The sequence below is a fragment of the Artibeus jamaicensis genome, unplaced genomic scaffold (genome assembly GCF_021234435.1).
Source record: "Artibeus jamaicensis isolate MK-2021 breed Jamaican fruit bat unplaced genomic scaffold, CSHL_Jam_final scaffold_660, whole genome shotgun sequence".
Classification (NCBI taxonomy): Eukaryota; Metazoa; Chordata; class Mammalia; order Chiroptera; family Phyllostomidae; genus Artibeus; species Artibeus jamaicensis.
Genome location: NW_026522052.1, coordinates 7,868,863 through 7,889,574, shown reverse-complemented (window position 1 = coordinate 7,889,574; position 20,712 = coordinate 7,868,863). Strand labels below are relative to the sequence as shown.

At 46.1% G+C, this 20,712-nt stretch overlaps 1 protein-coding gene across 5 annotated transcripts in view; it reads right to left on the bottom strand.

Annotated features, from left to right (window-relative positions):
- The window catches only part of ETS1 (ETS proto-oncogene 1, transcription factor), a 126,872-nt gene that overhangs the window by 17,104 nt on the left and 89,056 nt on the right, over positions 1–20,712 (bottom strand). For 3 of the 5 annotated variants that reach the window (XM_037134238.2, XM_037134239.2, XM_037134240.2), the window contains 5 exons: positions 12,129–12,248; positions 10,356–10,556; positions 7,493–7,570; positions 6,377–6,625; positions 1,831–2,091 (listed from right to left, as the gene is read on the bottom strand). In XM_037134238.2, coding sequence (XP_036990133.2) covers positions 1,831–2,091; positions 6,377–6,625; positions 7,493–7,570; positions 10,356–10,556; positions 12,129–12,248 — 909 coding nt within the window. The remainder of the gene's footprint in view (positions 1–1,830; positions 2,092–6,376; positions 6,626–7,492; positions 7,571–10,355; positions 10,557–12,128; positions 12,249–20,712) is intronic. The other 2 variants (XM_037134241.2, XM_037134242.2) reach the window with 1 other exon arrangement.

Here is a 20,712-nt window from a genome sequence, read left to right as displayed (position 1 = left end):
CTAACTTGCCAAATGTACAGAATCACATATGTAGCTAAGGGAGAATAATGAAAACTATCAGAGGAGGAGATTTATGGTTGTGGCTGTGGATGTGGATGGTGGTTACACTGGTGATTATGCAGAGAGAGCAAAGACATACCACAGAGGAATGAAGCTGAGGATGGGGTGCTGGAAGTGAGGGTGGAAGTTGTAGAAGACTTGGCCTGTAGCCTTGGGCAAGCAACCGAGCGTAGTTTTGTCTGCTCCTTAAGAACAGAAGCAAGAGTGGCCAGGTGGAGATGCCTGCCGCCTCCAGAGCCCACTCGGTCACCTTACAGCCACCTCGGCCTTCCCTTCCCCTCCCTGACTCAGCAGGACGCAGCGTAGCCAACCAGGGTCTAGTTCTTACAACACCTACAACTGGACTCGCAACTACAGAATGTTCGTTCATCTTGAAAGAGACTTAATTTACTTTTCTTCACTCCAGATGTCGTTAACAGAAATGGGCAGACTTTCTAAAAACCTGCTTTCCAGAGAAGAAAAAGGGGTCCCTTCCAAAGTAGCAAGTTTCCACACACTAGTGACTTTCAAGTAAGGACCATGGGTGACAGTGTAGAAAGGACAGAGGAGCGGACCTTTATTTAAGTTCTTTTCTGGCCCACGACTCCATTTACACATCTTGTCACTACCTGAAAACACAGACATAATTCCTGAGCCCCTGTGCAAGCTCCGAACCGCACTCACAGACATGTGGAACGCAACACAGAAGACGCGTTCCCAGTCTTCAGAAAAGGAGCAATTTCTCTAAGCTTTGGAGTTACTCTCAACGGTCAGCCAGTTTCTCTAGTGACCACTGAGACCTCACTGACATGAGAAAAAGATGCAGCGCGCTCTGCAGATCAGACCAGGCAGCTCCATAGACACACAGCCTTGGTGCTTATCTTCATCCACACAAACGGTGCCTCCGCAGCAACCTCTCCAGGGCGGAGTAACTCACAAGAGAATCGAGGCCTAGACCACAGACGAGTGATCAATGAAAATAAGCTGCACTCACAACACAATTGTTAGCAAACACTACACTCTTACAGAAAGGATCTGATCATTAAGACTATAGTGCTCCTTGGATAGTTCTCATATACACACTCCAAACGTTTCCAGGGTGCTACAACTCATGTGGATAATGAATTGGTGTGCTCTATTACCAGATGCTCAATCAAAGCCCACGTCCTCAACATACACCTTCCTTTCCTGACTGTCTTTCTTCATTCACCACAACTGTACCGTTCACTCCTGGAAGAAAATCAGTACGACAGCTAAGTGAGGAGAGAGGTTTCCTAGATAGGCCAGGATCTGACCAAGTTTAGGGTGACAAGGACCCATGTCTGATTTGAACAGCCACCTGATACATACTCTATACTACAGAAGAGTCTGGACTGTGGACTGTTCAGTGATGCCTTCAAGAGATGCTGTTGCTGGTTTTATATTTAGAAAAGCCTCCAGAGAGCAGAGAGAAAAAAGTCCCTTGGTGCTCAGTCACCAGAGTTTCCAGAAACGCCAAATGAACACAGCTCCCTTCCCTCAGATGTGGAAAAGGCCCCAAATATCAGTTTTTCCTACCACTTTTGAAAACAATCCCTTGGGACAGAACACTACTGTTCGCTTCCAATAGTCAGTGGCGAATCATAAACAGAGTGACTTGAGAGACTGACCAGACCTCTTCGAGTCTTCTTCGCCCGCGCCCCACGACAAGGTAGACCTCGGTCTCGGGGAACAGGCACGTGCCAGGACTTCCAAGGAGCCCACCCACAGCCACATGCACGCAGAGGCTCAGAGGTAGGGGCAGGCGCCTACCTGTGTAGCCAGCCAGGGCAGCAGCAGGAATGACAGGCTTGTCCTTGTTGAGGTCAGCACGGTCACGCACATAGTCCTTGAAGGTGCCCTTGGGATTGTGGTTGGGCAGGGCGGCTGGATAGTCCTCGGAGTCGAAGCTGTCATAGGAGGGGACGCGCTGCAGGCTGTTGAAAGATGACTGGCTGCTCCAGGACTGGGTGAGGCGGTCACAACTATCGTAGCTCTCTATGCTCTCAAAAGAGTCCTGGCCCCCGAGTTTACCTGGAGGTGAAGGAGGAGGTGGGAAGAGAGCAGGGGAGGAGGGGTTGGGAAGAGACAACTGTAAAAACCCTCTTCGTGAGGACAGACTGCTAATCAGACCCACAGGATGCATGGAAGAAGGGAGAGGCTGGGGGCATGGAAGCTGGTGGGTCTGCTCTGGGGCAGAGGGGCGGTGCTGGCTGCCATTTAAGTGCCACTGGGCTGTGCTGTCTTGTTCTACGGCTCCTAGGACAGAGACTCAAAGTCCAGTGCCGTTCATGCCTGTCAGAGGGAGACAGCAGTGCTTGGGACCTCAGCCATCCTAGAGCCAGAAATGGAAAAGCTGAGAATCACACATGTTATTGTGGAGCTTCTGGCTGATCTGTTAGACTGAATGAATAAATGAAGGAATCATAGCTGCAGCAGGCTCAACTCCCTAATCCAACTCAAGCCAATGAGATAATTTCCAAAGGCCCCATTTGGCAAAATATTTTGGTCATAAGAAAAAAATTCCATTAGACTAAGAGCAGATTGACCTCCCTTGACCTTGGAACTAAAGTGCTATTTTTTAGCATTTTTTCCAAATACTATTCTAAAATGAAATACATGACCTGCCTCTATGTCTTGTCTCTTGAAATAGAGAAATAAGTTATGAGATGCTTTTTGCAAGAGATTAAAAAAAAAAAACACTATCGCTCTTCTAAACAGAAATCTATACTGTTTATTCTCTCCAAGTACAATTTTGTGCTTGAAATTTATACTCGAATGGGGAAGTGTGGGCAATAAAAAAAAAAAGGAATTGATGAAAGTTATTAAGGTCCACAGCAATGTCAGAAATCTTTCACTCAATGAGTTGCTTAATGCATTCTTAACTGACCACAAGATCATGCAAGTTCATTAACTTCCCAAGCCAGGTTATAAACAGCTGCTATCATTGCATAATCATTCCAAGAGAAATTTCCATTGGCAAAAATGCCATTAAAAGAGGAGGCTAACAAACACAACTTTTGGAGGAAAACGCATCTGAGAGCTGAAAAGGCTCACAGGAATATTTTCGACGTTTTACTCCCACACACTTTCTAGGCAACACAAATCACATCCTGGATGACTGAAGTGCGACATCAGTTCAGCACCAGTCACAAGGCAGAGGAGGTGACCGGTCTGTGTGTAGAAACGCCTGTACGTCAACTGTCAACTGTTCAGTGCTGGCTGAGCTACTGGGAAGTTTAAATCCCAGGATGAGGTTGGTCCATACAACCCCACACCAGTGTTTTCGGTGTAGCCTCCCTTTCCCTAAGAGTGGAGATTGGCTAAAACAACGAAATTCGAATATTTAATTTTCATGTCCAAGCCAAAATGTAAGGAGAAACTAAGTTGAAAATGTGTGTGTGTGTGTATATATATATATATATTTAAAATCCCAATAAAAGGTATTTATTTAAATATGTAATTTTTGTATAATCCTCTTATCCCCTCTGGTACTGCTTATAAACAGAAAGGTAGTTAGTTATTTCTCTGCTTCTTCTTAGTCCTTCTTCCAATCATCCATTAGGAGAAGCGTATCATCCGAAGGCAAAGTGAGGAGCTTCATGGAGTTATTGGCCCTGCCTACCCAGTCCACAGTCACATTTGCAGCTCTTTAAAAAGGAAGGAACTGCCCCTCCCAGAAATCCACATTAAAAGACAGCAGCCCCCAACCAGAATGCTTGTCCTCTTTTTAATAGGGCAGTGTATGGCATCTCGTAAGAAGGTGCTCTCTCACACCGGCTCTCCATCACAAAGGTCACTTGAGGTCTCTGTGAGACAAACACACCAAAAGCCTAAAGAGGAAAATTCGTATTTTCCTAAAGAATACCCCACCAAGTCACCAATGGAAGTGTCTTATACTTAAGTCTGTCTAGAATGATTCTATCTCTATCCGCCATCTTTCTTTTGGGATGGGCAGAGACTGGAATTTCCACAGCAGACAGGTGCATTTCCAAAGAGTCCCGATGAGCAAGGAAGGACACTACCCTGGGCCTAACCACTCTCTGCACCCTTTCGGACAGGAGCCAAATGCAACTCTGTTGAGAACTGTGATTTAGAGCAGTAAATTGCTTTCACCTTGGCTCAATCTCACAATTCCAGAGCTAGGAGCCATTGTTTCTGGGAATTTTTTGCAAAAATGGGTTGAATCCAACTAGATTAGACACTGTTCCTGTGCTCCTGCAGAGAAACACATGTCTTCAAAGACATCCACTGGCCAACTTTTCCGAGAAATGTTTCAGCAAGGTCCTTCCAAAGATATCTGACTGCACCAAGCAGACCTCAGCACACTCAAAACAGCAGATGCCCCCCCCACCCACCGAATCTCCCTGAACAGACTAGGGAGTTCTCAGAGTTGCACGACAGTTCTCAGAGTCTAAATAAATGGGACCGAGAAGCATTTGGTATGCTCTAACGCAGTATATAAATACTATTCTATTAATAATAATCAGCGAACAGAAATGCTTTCCATCTAGACCAATCATACCGTGCCAGATTCCGCCAGCCCCTGACACAGGCCCTGTGCACAGCACTGCTAGCATGCAGAAAGCAGCCATGCACAGAGCAGTCTGCGCCTCGAGTTCGTGTGGTCTGCAGCTCAGTGTGAGGAACAGAGAGTGAGGCCAGAGAGAAATACCTCATGTCCCTTTGTACGGGTCATTATCTGCTCCACAGTTATTAATTTGGGGTTGGAGGAGTGGTGGGGGCAAAAACCAAGAACCAAGAGAAGAGGAGGAGGAGACAATTACACAAATGCAAAGCCAGGCGCAATTTAAAAACACGTGACAGATCTACCCAAAATTACAACGTGGCTGAGCCCCAAACCCACAGGCTCAGCCTCATTACATAGATATACAGAGAGACCTGTAAGAAAGTTGTTCTAGGGCTCTGATCTGCCTGAGGGCTTAAAAGATACACAAGCACATTTGTGTATGTATTTAAATAGACATGCATCCAAAAATAAAGAGTCAGAAAGGGGAAGGCAAACTGATCCCACCCATCCCCTTCAGTATGAAACACAAACACCCTAGGGCCAGAAGCAGCAAGATGACAGGTTCTGATTTCGATTGGGACTTTCCCTACGCAGGGCCTGCTGCTCGTCCTGAGGCCTCCCGGGAGGAAGTGTGAACCGGAACACTGGAAGAAGCCAACAAGGTAGATGGCCCCCGATGCCGACGGGTAATTCTCCAAAGTAAAGATGCCTTTGCCCACACCCTCTAAGTGCCTCGGAGTGATCACCAAGCAGAAGTCACTAGCAGGCCAGCCAAGTCCGTCTCCTGTAAACAAAGTCCTCTGAGCCCTCAGATGGGCTTTCTGCTATTCCTTTTCCTCTTTGTAATTCTTTGCCATTTATCTATTGGAATAGTCATCTTTTTCAACTTTTTTAGACATCAGCTAGCTCTTCCTAGATGGACAAATCCCTCCTTATGATGGACTATACTTTTCTCAAAAACAAAACCCTCTACATACTTTGCTAGGAGGGCTGCCCTTCTGGGGTTTATGTCTGGCTTTTAGACACTGAGTGTATTTAACTTGTGTTGCTTCATAAAGTCAACCAGCTCTATTTTGAAACATTTACTGTCAGCGAGTATCTTATCATTGTCATCACAGGCACGTCAACAAGAGTACCTTCTTTTTGGAAGCCTCTGCCCACCTCTTTCCTAGGTCTTCTAGCTAAATACGCACTTTCACCACATTGGCATGACCAGTTCCATATAAACTACTGGTTAACCATCATGTATCTCCCCAAACCAGAAAAGTCACAGAAGGCTCAAGAGCCCAGGCTGAGTAGCAGCTGTCATCCAGACACTCAGGGAGATTCTGCAGCCTGACCCCGAATGCTCTGGGGGACATCAGGGCATGTGCAAAACTAAGAGCTTTCCAGCAGGGTCACCTGAACCATTTTTATGTGATTGTGTCCACCTTCAGCAAAGTCCTCTCAAAAGATAAATAAATAAAAATACAGCATACCCTAAAGAACAATCACATTCAGCTAGAGTTATTACTTGGTAAAATGTTTTCCCCAAATACAAAAATCTGATTGGTCATCCCACCAGATTTCCAGTGCACTGTGAACCCATGGTCTTGGTCATCCTGGAGGACTTGGCTAAAACTCCACGATGGGAAGTTCTTAATATCTAAACAGTCTAAGATGGAAAAGGCTGCATTAAAGTCAGGAATATAGAGGGCCAAGAGTGAGGGGGAAATAGGAGGCCTGAACCACTCACAAAGTTAGAAATTCTTGGAAACCAAGAGCTTCTGGAGAAGAAATCTGACCTACCACGACTGGTCCTCCCCATGCACATGTTGTCTGGCGTCACAACTTCCTGTTTGATGGTGAAGTAGTCAGTCTGCAAGGTGTCTGTCTGCAGAGGGTCCCGGAGAATGACCGAGGGGTAGTCGTTCTCATACTTGAGGGAGAGAAGCTCCTCTGAGCTGATGGGGTGGAGTGTCTGGTAGGACTCTGTGATGAAGCTGGGCTCTGAGAACTCCGAGGGAGGAACACACTGAGCATGCTCAATACCATAGCCTGGAAACAGAGAGTGTGGGGGATTAAAGAAGGGAGACATGTGTACCCCAAACCAGCAGTTCTTCACCATTTTTAGCAGCCCCACAAAGTGAAATAAGCTAACTACCTTAGAGAGTAAAAGGACAATATTTTCCATGACAAGAGCCTGGGTGTTTACACCTTTGCTCCACTTTTTAACTGCTATGCCTTTGACAAGATCCCTCTCCTTTCTGACTCTAAAATGATTGTAATCTTCCTCAGAGCATTGTGTTAAAAATCAAATGAGAATGTACTCATATATATAAAATGCTCACCAACATTTCTGGCACAAAATAATCCCTTACTACATAGTAGTTCTTAGAATAAAAATCATAATGAAGTGAAAAGATAAGGCAGACACCAAGCTGCTTAAGAGTTCCTTTGGAAGCAGCACCGTCATATGAGAAGAGCCACCCCTGCAGGGTAGGGAGGTGTCAGATTCCTTTCTTTTCTGCAAGAGAATGTGAAGTTGCGTGGGGAAGAATTCCAGAAGGAACGCTGTCATATCCAGTAGTAAAGGGGAGAGAACAAGGGCCTCGATCAAGTCCCTCACCCAGACCCCAGACAGGCCCACAGTGCAGGAGCTCCAGTAGGAGTCAAGGTGCAGCTCTCGGGGAGACCCGTCACTGGGACATCAGAGAGATCCCAGTGCGCAGGAGCTTGCAGGTCAATAAAACACGCGCTTTGTGGGGGAAAAATAAATAAATAATAACCCGTCTGCATTTAAGAAAATATTGTTTACTGCAGAATTATCAGGAAGGAGCTTGAGTTTAACTGGGACAGGGTTCCTTTCCTAAATTTCCATTGTCATGAGCAAGGTCCAGGAAGGAGAGTGGAAGGGGAACTTACTAATGAAGTAATCCGAGGTATAACGGGATTCTGGGTAAGTAGGGTTGACTCCATTAACTTGATATGGTTTCACGTCCTCTGCAACAGACAGGGTAAGGGATGAACAGCAAGGTCAATATGCAAGTGCTTGGCCTGAAAAGATCATGGACGCAGGAACCACAATGACCTCAGCCCCTCTTCTAAGAAATCTGCATGTACATTAACTGAGTCGGTCTGTGAGTCCACCCTGACTAGGGCTTTGTCTAGAGATGAGATCACGAAAGGAGGGCTAAGTTTACTTTGTTCAGTAGCTGCAAAATGGGTCTTGGTATCTTGGAAAGAGCACCAGTGAGTAATCTCTACGAGGTGGGGAGGCATCCCGCCCTCATTCTGGCTCGGGTGTGGGCGTGTGGATCACATTAGCATCAAAGGCTAGTAGGCAGCTGGGGCAGTTACCAAAATCAGTCCCAAGTGCTCAAACTGATCACCTCTAAAACTTTTCAGAAATATAACGAAATCTTCAGACAAGTAGATTCGATAGTCTTCATTTCTCCTAAGAGATGTTTGCTTTTTGTTGGATGGTTCCTCCACTGCCCTCAGATGTCAAGTTCAGGCCCGGATAAGCAGCAGGGCACCAGTGAGGTAACTGACTATCTGGTGAAATGTGGCAGGGCGTGTGCAGAGACACAGAAGAAGAGCAGGACTAAACTGCTGTCCAGGTGCCAACTTCCCCAGGAATGAGAAAGGAATGCGGATGGAGGAAAGTGAGCACAGACGCCTCCCCACGGAACGAAAGTGATCTGTCAGATCCTCCAGCTACCCTGGCACCAACTCGCCTGACCCCTGACCCTTGTATGAAGTAGTCTGATTCAATGTCACTGTCAGAAGCAGACTGAGGGAGTGTTGCTTTGGATTTTTCCTCAGGTATCTGATAGCGTGTTGGGAGCAGAGGCTGCTGAAAAAACAAGTTTATGCCTGCACAGAAAAACAGTTCCCAGTGGAGATAAAATGATTAAACTTTGCTTTAGCAGCTTATCAGATTGAAACATCCCCTGTACCTTTGGCCTTCAACCCCACCCCAAACAGCTATGTTCTTTCTGTGCTGTGTTGCCTGAGTGCAATTACAGAACCAAAGCTGCAGCCTGAGTGCAAACACCTCACTCAGCTCTTCCAGGATCTGAAGACAGATGATGCTCACTGCCTCTCTCAACAGAAAAAGGATGAGACGACATGACTTTGCTCTCGAGTGTGCTCGATTATTTCCTAATGCTCCTAAAGTCTATTCAATTATCCTTCTGCCAGAGAGTGGACCACACCTGTCTTGGAGACCAGAGGCTCCCCCATGAGTCCATGCTATTATGCAAAAAACACAAGGCAGGAAAGTAAATAGAAAAGACGTAGGTTTAAGAAAATGAATGGTGATGAGGAAAACACCTAAGCTGTCCTCGCTTGACAAATGTGGACGCGAACAGTACCTGCCTTTTCTGTCTCTCTGTACGGGCGGGAGAATCCAAAGAGAAAGTGCCCTTTTAAAGCGCTCTAAAAACAAGGAGATGCTGCATAGATATTAACACAACTCTGGCCAGAGGCAGGTTTACACACTCAAGAACACCTGGCCACTCCCTGGTGGTAAACAGAGGAAAACAATGTATGTATGAGTGGAAGATATCTGGGCTGCACAGTCTGGCAGGATCCAACGTTCTGTTTACAAGCCGTCAGTCACATCAGACCTGCTGTGTGCCTGCTGCGTCTTCTCCCTCTATAAACCGGTCACTCATGTCAACACGATGAGTGGGAGTCTGTACAGCTACACGGGGAACACGTGGGTGCTTCGGGGAAGGCTGTGCGGCTGCCCCAGTCCTCGGCCAGGGCAACCACAGACAGTCACCTAGTTCTTGCCTCTGTTTATTTATTTATTTTTCAGCAGAAGCTGAAGAGTAGGAAAAAAGATAACACTTCTATGCCCAGAGGAATCTAAATTGGGTCCTTCTTGAGCACTGCAGCGTGGAAAATATCCTTAAACAAAGGAAGGTATTATATGGAATAAAAATGCTAATCCTGAGCTTTGCTCCCTGTCCCCAGGGCCTGCGCCAAGGGTTGGAGCTGGTGACCACAGGGAAAGGGTGGGCCTGGGTCAGAGAGGGCAACGGGCTTCTAGGCTTACAGTCAGCTGGAGGGCACTGCTGACTGCTGGTAACTGCGATTTATTTTAAGAAGAAATTCAGAAAAATAAGCACAAAAACACCCAAGTTTGCCGCCTGCTGCTGTTTCTATACTCAGCCAGGACTGTGGTACATGAGTCACTTGGTCCAAAAAGGTTGGAGGAGACTAGTAGGGAGGCCACGCCATTACAAGGTTGCAACACCGTGTCCTGACACAACCCCAGTTTCTACTCCGGCTGGAGAAGGTGCCCCACACCCCTGCACTTCCACCCAGCTGGTGGGCAGAGATACCTGTCTTATTAATAGGCTCTAAGAAACTGAGCTTCGTGATGGATATGGCCAGGAATCACAACGTATTAAAGGATGAAAGGAGTGTATACTAAGGTCACCAGGAAAACAAAAAACAAAAAACCTTGGGGCTGCCTGTGGGCACTGCCCGTGAAAACAGTCGGGAGTCTGAGATAAGGGCTGCATCCCGATTTCGCACACCAAGGAGCTTCAGGAGTACAACCTGCTACAGTTAAACTCTGAACCTCCAATACACAGAGGCAAAAGAAACCAATGTGTATGGAGCACCTGCACTGGCCTTAGACCACACGGGCTGCACCAGGCCACCCGCCGGGGGCGGGACCAGCGTCCCCCCATGGGGCGCGCTCACCCACCCACCTCCTCTCGCAGCTGTCCCCCCCAGCTTCTCCCTCATTCTGCCCCCACACACTCACCTTTCTGCAGGATCTCCAGATGTTCCCACAAGATGTCCCCGACGAAGTCTGGGGCCAGCTCGAGAAAGCAGTCTTTCCCCAGGGCGCAGAGAGCCGCACCGTTCATACAGAACTTCTGGAAGTCCACGCCCTTCAGGCTGAACTCGTTCACAGCCCACATCACCCAGTCCCGAACGTGGGTTTCTGTCCACTGCCGGGGGTCTGAGGGAAGAGGTGAAATGAAGACCCAGCGAGTCAGGCTCTGGGCTCTGACCCGAGCCCTGGAAAGGACCCTAAAGGGACCATGCTTGAATGAGGGTGTTCTCTGATTTGAAGAACTGGGAAGCACCTGCTTGTAAAGGCATGTCATGAGGCGACTTCCTCCTCCCTGAGCCCAACATCCCCACCTGCTCTATCTTGTCAGCTAGATTGTTCTAACAGACATCAGCCAAAACACTGACACATGAGTACTGGCACTTTCCACCCTCGTTCAGACGATTTTCCCAAACTCTCCTGTCTCACTGCCTTATTTCCAATAGACCTCTTTCTTTAAAGCTTGAGACAAGGGAAAGATGACTACTTTAATAATCACTAAATCAAGTTTATTCCAGAGATGACACTCAACTCTCCCTGCTCTTAATTCCTATAATGTACTTAAGACTATTATTCTCAATTATTTTAACTTAACTGATTATGGTTGGTAATAATCACAATTAGTTATAGTCATTCAAATGGTAATTAGTAGGAACATTATCGGGTGCCTGTATTATACTAGACACCAGGCAAAGTATGTACATACCACAGGCCTGGTGCTGGTGAGCCCCACAGCACAGATAAAACATAATCTTCACACATGGCCTGAGCTATAACATCCCCACACCAGCCACGACACTCAGAGAGCTCCAAGGGTGGAGGGTCACAGTGCCCACATCACACCTGCTCGCAAGGTTAGTTACATTCTTCCATTTAGCAGGTGACTTTATGAGAGGTTGGTCAGAATTCACCTTATTCTGCCTGTGAGCCTAGAAGAATACAGGGCCCAGCTGTCTGCAGAGGTCTGGGGGTGGTTCTTGGGGAACAGCGTGGAGACACAGCCCCAGGCTCTGTCTAAGGCTCGGTTCCGACAGGCTGGGAGCCTCTCAGGGCTGCTCTCCAGAGAGCATCCCTCTTACTCAATAGCCCAGTGTTCTTTCTGCTCTCAGCTATTCAGGAAATGCTGCTTGGTGAAGGCTTAAGTGTTCTCCAGTCATTTCTTCTTTCTGACAACTCTAGTCCCCTGACATTCCTGAATAAACCCTTTCAGAGGAGAACACCCAAGAATAAACACATTTCACCACAGTGCATGTAAAAGAAAAGAGCAATCGGTAAATTCCAAGCAACCAAGCTCACTGAGTTCACCCAATGGCAGCCCAGAGCGACACGAAGACTGTGTTTTTTCCCAACTGTCTATCCTTTGGAATCACTTGAGGAGCTTCAAAGAGACTAATGTTACCGGCAATTAATTATGACTTAATGATGTGGGACATGGTCTGGGTGGGGGAGATTTTTGAAGATCCTGAATCTCACGTGCAGACAAGTGTGGGAGCCAGGCCCCGAAGACCACGACAGTAGCAAGGAACCCGGGAGATGGAGGGGCACCCACACGAGTCTGGGATGGGCCCAACACACAGGCACCATGACCCATAGCTGCAGACTGAAGTGTGGGCAGCAACATATACCTCACACTGCAGGGGAGAAAACTAACCATACCTAATAGGCTGGTCCTAACCTCTCTTTTCCAAAGACAAAGCTTACCTTTTGGAATCCCCAGTCTTTGCTGTTCTTTCGAGAAGCCACTGAAAGTAGCTTTCAATGCTTGAGACATCATTTCTTTGCTGCTTGGAGTTAATAGTGGGACATCTGCACATTCCATATCTGGAATAAAAAACACACGAATACAAAAACTAAATAGGTGATGGATCATTCTGCAATATATACAAATATTACACCATTATATTACACACCCAAGATTAATAATATAAAGTTATATGTCAATTATACCTCAATCTAAAAAAAAACTAAATAGGTAATGAACCACCCATAAACTATAATAGGGCATGAATGGTCTAAAGAAGGCAAACTGAAAAGTAACTCTCCTGACAACCTTACAAGGACGGTTAAAACGGAGGGAGGGTTTTACGGAGGGCTAAGTCCCTTTAAAAAAAAAATGGACTCTTGCCTAGAATGTGCTACACCCTTGACAAAACATGTTTATTCTTTCTGTACAGCTCAACTAATTCACTCATAGTCCCTACTTATCCTTCGTAATTCTCTGAGAGTATTAATGTTACGATGTACTTCCAGTTACCTATGAAAAGGAAATAAAAATATCCACTAATTCAACAATCATTTAGCACTTGCTTTGTGCAAGGAATTAGAGAGACATCAGTAAACAGACGAGAATAATCCCCATCTTCATGAAGCTGGATATTAGATTCTGGCAGGAGATACAGTCCTTAAAAACCTAGTTACACGATGAAACATTCAAAATCTTCCTAAGCGCTTCAGAGGAGAAGTAAAGGGTAGTAAGTTAAGACATAACAGGAACTCCAGTTCTGGAGAACTCAGAGAAGGCCTCCCTTGGGAGAACAGGGATGTTTGATCAAAAAAAGATACATAGGAGTTTGAAAAAGAAAAAGACTCTAGACCCACAGTTCTCAAACTGTGGTCCTAGGCCAGATGTGTCAGCATCACCTGAAAATTGTTACAGATGCCAAATCTTAGCCACTCTCCAGACCTCCCGAATCAGAGCCTGTCCAGGATGGGGCCCAGGAATCTGTGTGTTTAACACAGAATCCAGGTGATCCTAACGACCACTGATGTCAGAGGACCATGACCATAGAAAGAAGGAGCAGCATAAACAGAGGCCATGAGACCGGGGGGGGGGGGGGAACTTGGCTTATTTTAGTAGCAAAAAGATCTGAAGCTGCAACAGAGTGACAGGAGGACAACTGCATGAGGTTCAGCTAAAAAGGTAAAGAAGGATGTCCTGGCCAGGTAGCTCAGTTGGTTAGAGCATCATCCCCAAACATACATGGTTCGGGATTGATCCCCAGTCAGGGCACATAAAGAATCAACCAATGGATGCATAAACAAGTAGAACAACAAATCGATGTTTCTCTCCCTCTCTCTCAGAAAAATCAATAAATAATTTCCTTAAAAAGGTAAACAAAGAATACATTAAGGAATTTCTAATGTTATCCTAAGTAGAATACAAAGTCACTGAAAGTTTTATGCAGAGGAATGGCATGACTACATTACAAAGATCACCTTACGATGATTCTGTTTTTAATTTTCAAAGTGGCTTCATGATTTTAACTTCCCACCAACAGTGCACACAGATCCCACATCCTTACCAACACTTTTTACTTTCCGGGCCAGGGAAGGAGGGTTGGGGGAGGGAAGAGGAGCCATCCTAATGGAGGTGATATCCCACTAGTTTTGATTTGTATTTCTCTAATGATTAATGATGTAGAGCATTCCATGAGCTTATTGGCTAGTTTTGCATCTTCTTTGGACAAATGTCTATTCAAGCATTTTGCTCATTTCTTCATAGAGTTGTTTGGTTTTTGTGATTGGTGGTGGTGGTGTTGAGTTTTAGAAGTTTTTTTACATACCCAAAAGAGTTGAAAGCAGGGTCTCAAAGAGATATTTGCATGCTTGTGTTCACTGTAGTATTATTCACAAGATATAAAATGTGCAGGCAACCCAAGTATTCATCAACAGATAAATGGATATGCAAAATGCAATGTGTGTGTGTATGTATGTGTATATATACATATATACTGCATATATATACAATATTGTATATATAATATACTATATATACAGTATATAATATACACAATATACAAAATATATACAATTGTGTGTATATATACACAATTGTGTGTATATATATACAATTGCATATATATACAATATACAATATTATGTGTGTGTATATATATATATATATATTATTTATACAATATTACTTATACAACATGGTATGATTTCCTTTCTTAAAAAGGAAGGAAATTCTGACATATACATGGATAAACCTTCACATTATGCCATGTGAAATAAGCCAGTCACAAAAAGACAAATTCTATGAGGTACTTAGAAGAGTCAAATTCATCGAGGCAGAAAGTAGAAGGGTGGCCAGGGCCTGGGGGAAGGAAGGGGGCGAGGAGCTCCTGTTCAATGAGTACAGAGCTTCAGCATCACAAGAGTTCTCGAGACGGATGGTGGCAATGGGTGCACAGCATTCCACAAAACTGCACACTTAAAAATGGCCAAGATGGCAAACGTGGTTACATTTCTTTTACCACATTAAAAAATAAATGGAAAAAAATGAAGACAATCACCTTAGCTACCCTGTTCAGGAGATAACTATAAATGGATGTGGGTAGGCTTGTTAAAAAGCTATTGCATCAGTTGCGGCAAAAGGTGAGGTGGCTTGGACTAGGACAGTGGCAATGCAGAGACTGTAAGTAACTGAATCTGAGGTGCATTTAGGAGGTAATATCTGTAGAACTTGACTTAGGTAGTAAACAAGGAGGAGGTACCAACACCGGCAGATTCACAAGTGTTGCCCTTCGCTATACCTGCGTACATCCTTATCTCCTCTGTGTTCAATTCTTCTGGAACTTGCAGACCATGTTCAAGTAAGAATACATAAATACGGCTCAAGTTTAAAATCCTATGAATTCACCTCAGGCACAGTTTTCCACAAAAAGTTCCTAAGCAAGGAAATGACATGAGAATTCCTACTGGCCATCGGTCCTGTGACCTTCGGGCCGTAAGTCCCCAAGCCCTCTTCTTCGGCCCGTGTGTCCTACGAAACTGGCTCACACAATGGCCAAGTCCCAGGCATGGATGCAGTTGAAGTTCCTTAACGAGCCATCTCGGAGCCCTGGCTGGTCCCAGAATTCCATGGGCACACATAATATGCTATTGGCTGAATGAAACGGACACAAATGAGAGAAAAGATGACTTTAAAAAAGGAGCAAATGTACTGCTTCTGAAGGTCCAAGCGAAGGGAAATATGTTAGAAGAAAGAAGGTCAGGCGGCATCTCCTGCCAAGTGGCCTTGAGCAATGCTGTCCAGCCCCTGCCCTGGAGGCACGGGCTTCCCTGCAGCTGCTCTCCCAGGCCCTGCCAGGGTGAGGGAATTTCAGGTTCCAGGGAGTGGGGAGCTTGCCTTGCCCTGGGACATGCCCAACTCGATCTAGTGGAAAAATCAACATGCCTCCAGGAAGGTTGACAAAATGATGGAAAATCCCAGATTGTGAGCGGGGGAAGAATGGTGGGGCGGGGGATAAAGTAATGATTATGTAACATCTAACCTTCAAACAATGGAGTCATCATCAAATGAGTCACTAAGAAAGATCAACGCTCCTCCTTTGTCCCCACTCTACACAACCAAGACCAGCTAAGTGGCAGGTCGAGAAATGTCTCCCCTCAGACTAGAAGTCAGTTTTACTTTAGAAAAAGGGACGATTTAACCCAAGAATACTGCTCCAGGACAGCTGTAGTCGTTCTAGCTCCTGGCACAGGCCGAAACACAGAAGTCAATCAACAAATGTCTAGTGAATTCGATGTTTTCCAAATCTGAATCAACTTTCCCTTCCTCCCCTCCCATCCAACACAAATTCAAGAACTTAAACCGTGAGGGTTTTGTCTTGTGTGTTTGCTCCCTCCGTTAGATTTATGACGCGATGAAAAGGACTTTACGGATGGCGGAAACTGGCCCGGACAACACATGTGGAAAATGCAGGCCGGGCCAAGTGGACAAGTGGTGCTGCTGCTGCTGCTGCAAACTCCAACTGAAGAATGAGGTTGGCTCGGAGGCCCCAGGCATCTTCAAAACAGGACAGCTTGGGGAGCCTGATGCCAGGGTGACATGAAGGCCAAAGATGACAGCAGAAAGCCTGAGAATGAGGGGTTTTTTCCCTGGAGTCTGCTTCCTATAACATCACGTGGTCTGGCTGCGTGGTCTGGGCAGGACCACAGTGGGGAGCGGGGGTGGCTGACCCGCTCCACAGAGGTTTCCGCTTCCTGTCAGGGAGCCAGGCTTGCCAAGTTCTCACCTGTTCTCTACCAGGAGCAGCTGGAATTACTTTCACCTGTCCACCTCAGTGCCATCTTTAAAAGCCTGGTCCACAAGCCGCCAGCTGCAGCTGCGCAGTGCCCACTGGCTCTGCCCCTGGCTGAGGGCTCAGAGTGCTGGATCTCCAGAAAAAGTGCTCACAGCACAGTTTGTGGAAGCTTCCCCTGCACACCTGGGACACCTGCACTGGGACTTGAGCTCACGACAAGGTGTATCATGGGCTGGGGACCCAAAGGATTCAGAAAAGAAAGTCAGAGCATTATCTACCATTTTTATAAAGGGTGGAAGTTTGGCTAAAAAAAGTCAAACATCCTCTATAAGTGAGTGAAAACTAGTCAGATTTAAGTGATGATGAAAAATCACATTCGAAAGTGGATATAGGTGAAACCCTCATCATGTAAATATGAATGCAAAAATTGCCTCTCTGTTGCTGGTGTACGAGTGTGGCAGTTTGGTTCATCACACTGATCAAAACCAATGATGAAGTCATTACAGGTGGAGTCCAAACAGGCATCCGTTATTCTTACCATCCTCGATCTCATTTCCTATTAGGAATGCTTTTGTATTAGACACAAAATATTCTAATGGTAGGCAGAGCATCTGAAAACTCAATCCATGCCTCCACAGACATCAACTAATTGTACACATGTTATGGACAAGTACTAAAATGGCCTTTGTGTCGAAGTTCAAAGACACAAACGGCCTTTGTGTCGAAGTTCACACTTGTCTCAAAGTGCCATGGACCTGGCCGGGAAATCTCCAACATCAGTATAGTGGCAACACTAAACAACACAGTGCACTAGAAACTGGACACATAAGTGCATTGCAAGTATATGACATTTCTTACTGGCTTGTCATTCCTCAGGACCCTGCATCTGAGTTAATATTAACAAGAGTCACCCTAAGTTTCTGAGAGGTGCCGTACAGAAGCTAGTGAATAAATAACACTCCCGAACTGTCTCACCAAGACTGCAGCCTTGAGGCGGAAATGAGCAGCAGGTAGCCTTCCTTGAACCAGTAGGCGTATAATGAGCCAGTGGCATTTTGAATGCAGGGAAACATCTGCTTATTTTTCACTGTGGCCCAGCCCTGAACAAAAGCTTATACACCCCATGGCTGTTTTAAGTCAAATGTAGAACAAGGCTTTCAATTCACTTATATGTAACTCAAAGTTTGGGACTGTTCAATGTCCAAAAGAACTGCCAGGGACATTTCGTGTGATTTTTCATACCATTCTTTTCAGTGTTTTTGAAACCGAATGGCTCACAGATCAAAGTCTAAGCCTGTAGGGGTGCGTGTGCTGGGAGAGGGTCAAGAAAGACACAGAGCCTTAGTGCCCTGAGACAGTCCTCCTCTCAGTCACATATGAATGGCAGGTAACACTGGAGGGTGTGAAATCCAAGGGTCAGGCACAGAGGGGTGTAGCCAGGAGCTAGGAGCACGTTTTGGTCTCGGGCAACCACTGGGCTGGCCAAACCCTAGTGCATGACCATGAGATACTGGTGTGTGTGGTAGGGATCGTCCCAATCCATGGCACCATGAAAGGAACACCAAGAATAACTATATGCCTCCCATCTGAAAACTGCTTTGCAGTCCACCAAGACCCTTCTCGTATGCAACACCACAATATCCTCACGACATGAGACTTTCAAGGGGCTGGGAAGGTATTACAAGGTCCCCATTTCACAGATGAGGTAACTGAGACTTTGAAAGATAAAGAGTGTGGCCTCGAGTCACAGGGCTGGGAAGGCCCTACCGGGGCTGGAACCCCCTCTTTCAACTCTCAAATCCAAGGTCTTCCTATTCTATTCCACTGCTGCTACCAACAGGAATGGATCAGAGATCCAAAAAAAAAAACCTAAAATGTTTACAGCTGAGAGAGAAAAAAACAGGACTTTTATTTCTTACTTGAAAATTAAATACATCTGAGGAAATAATTAAAAACTTAAAACCACTCCTGGATCGAAGAATTTCATATGGTGAGCTCCATAGAAACCTAATTAAAAGCCATGTACAGAATGGACTGGAATCTTTCCCTCCTTGGGCAGTGAGTCTTCCTTCCTTCCATATAAAGTGACACAGGTGAAATGACTACCTGGCTTCCTTCCCTGTCTGTTGTGCTCACCCCTGAGTCACCGTGATGGGCAACTGTGCACATAATATAAGGTTCATTAGGCACATAAAGCCTTACGGAAGTATGTTTCCTAGAGTGAAAGAACACCAAGAAGAAACCTTCTTGTTCATGCAAAGGTTGAAAAATAAGTGTCGCAAACGGGAAGGCAGGGTTCTGAAGACAAGGAAAAAAACCCAGTGGGATGGACTCTGGGCTTGGCTGCGTTTGTTGGTCCAAATCCATGAATTCTTATCTCCGTTTTGCCACTAATGCAATCACACTGGGTAAGTCACTTCATCACACGTTTCTAAAAAGAGGTCTATTAATAGGTGGTGTCTGTATCCCTCATAGGGTTTTAAGGTTTTCATTATGGCAAGTTTCAAACATACACCAAAGTGCAGAGAATGATATAATGAAGCTGTAACATCTATCAACACCACCAGTTTTCCTTTCAGCTCCTCCCACAGGCTGAAGAACTGGAAAGCTAATCTCAGACAACATGTCATTGCAGCCACAAACATTTTATTGTCATGGGGATGTCTTTGAGATAAAGAAGGGTCATAATATGAAAGCTTACAAGAAATAGATAAACTCATGGAAGAAGAAAACGAGGCTTCCGATTACTTTCTGCGGGGCTTAGTCTAGGTCAGCATTTCATTTGCTGGCCCACTTGAACCAGAGAACTTCTTTTAAAGCAATGTTATCATGATCTGGAAAGTGATGAAGTTGGGTCAGAGAGAGATACTTTCAAGTCAGGATGGTAAGCTGGCCCCTTTGACACTCATGTCCACCCAGCAGAAGACTGAAGGAATAATTCTTTCCAATAGTTCACCCTCAGGAACAGTAACAAGGAGTGTGCAAAAAAAAAAGACTGGAATTCTGACAAGTACCCAGAGCGCAGGTGCCTGGTACAAGTCCACATGTAGGAGAGAGGGCAGCTTTGCTCTTCAGATCAACAGACATCAGAAAAGGGCTGTGGCCAGTGACCAGGAACTCTGACTCCACAGTGACTGTCCCCAGAGAGGTGGTACCGGTGTGTAAGAGGACCTACCCAGTGAAAGCACTAGGATCTCAGAAGACTGGGAAAAAGAACCTCAGAAACAGTCTCTCTTGCACTCTTGCTCATGGAAAGGTGAGTTGGAACCAGGAACACAGGGAATCGCAAAAGAGTCCTCTTTGTCCTGTATTCCTGAATCCTGTGACAGGTCCTAGAACTTCCAGGCTGGACTTCCAGCTGAGGGAGCTAGAATAATCCAAAGCTTCTGGCTGAGGTTAATGCAAAGAAGGGAAATGAGTGCTACCCCCGCCCCCGGCCCCTCAGCGCGGTTTTCATAAACGTAATGATGTGGCGGAGCAACAAAGAACACTCTTGGATCCAGCAAGAACTCAGCGAGAAATGGCCCAGTGCCCTTGCTGGACCAACCAAACAGCCCATCATTGCCCCAAATAATGGGGCACATCTCGAGCCTCCAAACAGACTCCCATCAGTTAGGGAAACAAGCCCTTCTCTTCATGCCCTACCCCCTCAAAGTCACCAGCCAATAGAACACAGCACCAAAGAAGGGAGAAAGAAGCTGCACGGAAAATCCCCAGTGCAGCCGCCAGTGACTGATGGACCAATTACACCATCTCGGTTCTGCTACCAGCACACACTGTCACTGGGGAATGCATACTCCTTGGGTACAACGGGCCAGTTGCAGAGAGAGATGCATCACCTCAGAGGGAAGCTGCCCCAGGACCAGAGAGATGGTCTTCTGGGAGGGAAAGCATGCTCCTAACTGCCCGGGGGAGCCGGCCCCAGGCCCAGCAGCCAGGCCTGGGGAAGAAGCCTGCAGACGGCCCTGAGCACACTGAACATCTGTAGGAAGTGACTTCAGTCCTCTCCCTTCTTCCCTTCATCCACCCCCCCGCCCCATCCCCCAAAAGGAGTTTGAACACATTATTCCCACTGAAGTCCTAAGGACTGGGTGACTCACCAGGCTCACACATGGTTCCAATGAGCCCTTGACCATTACATGGTAGGGGAGCAGGAAAAACAAATGAAAGCGGTTGTAATTCGGCAGCGCCGGGGTTCAGACCTGCCAGACAAAAGGGATTGCAGGCATGCTCCCAAATTCGTTCAGGCACCTGAC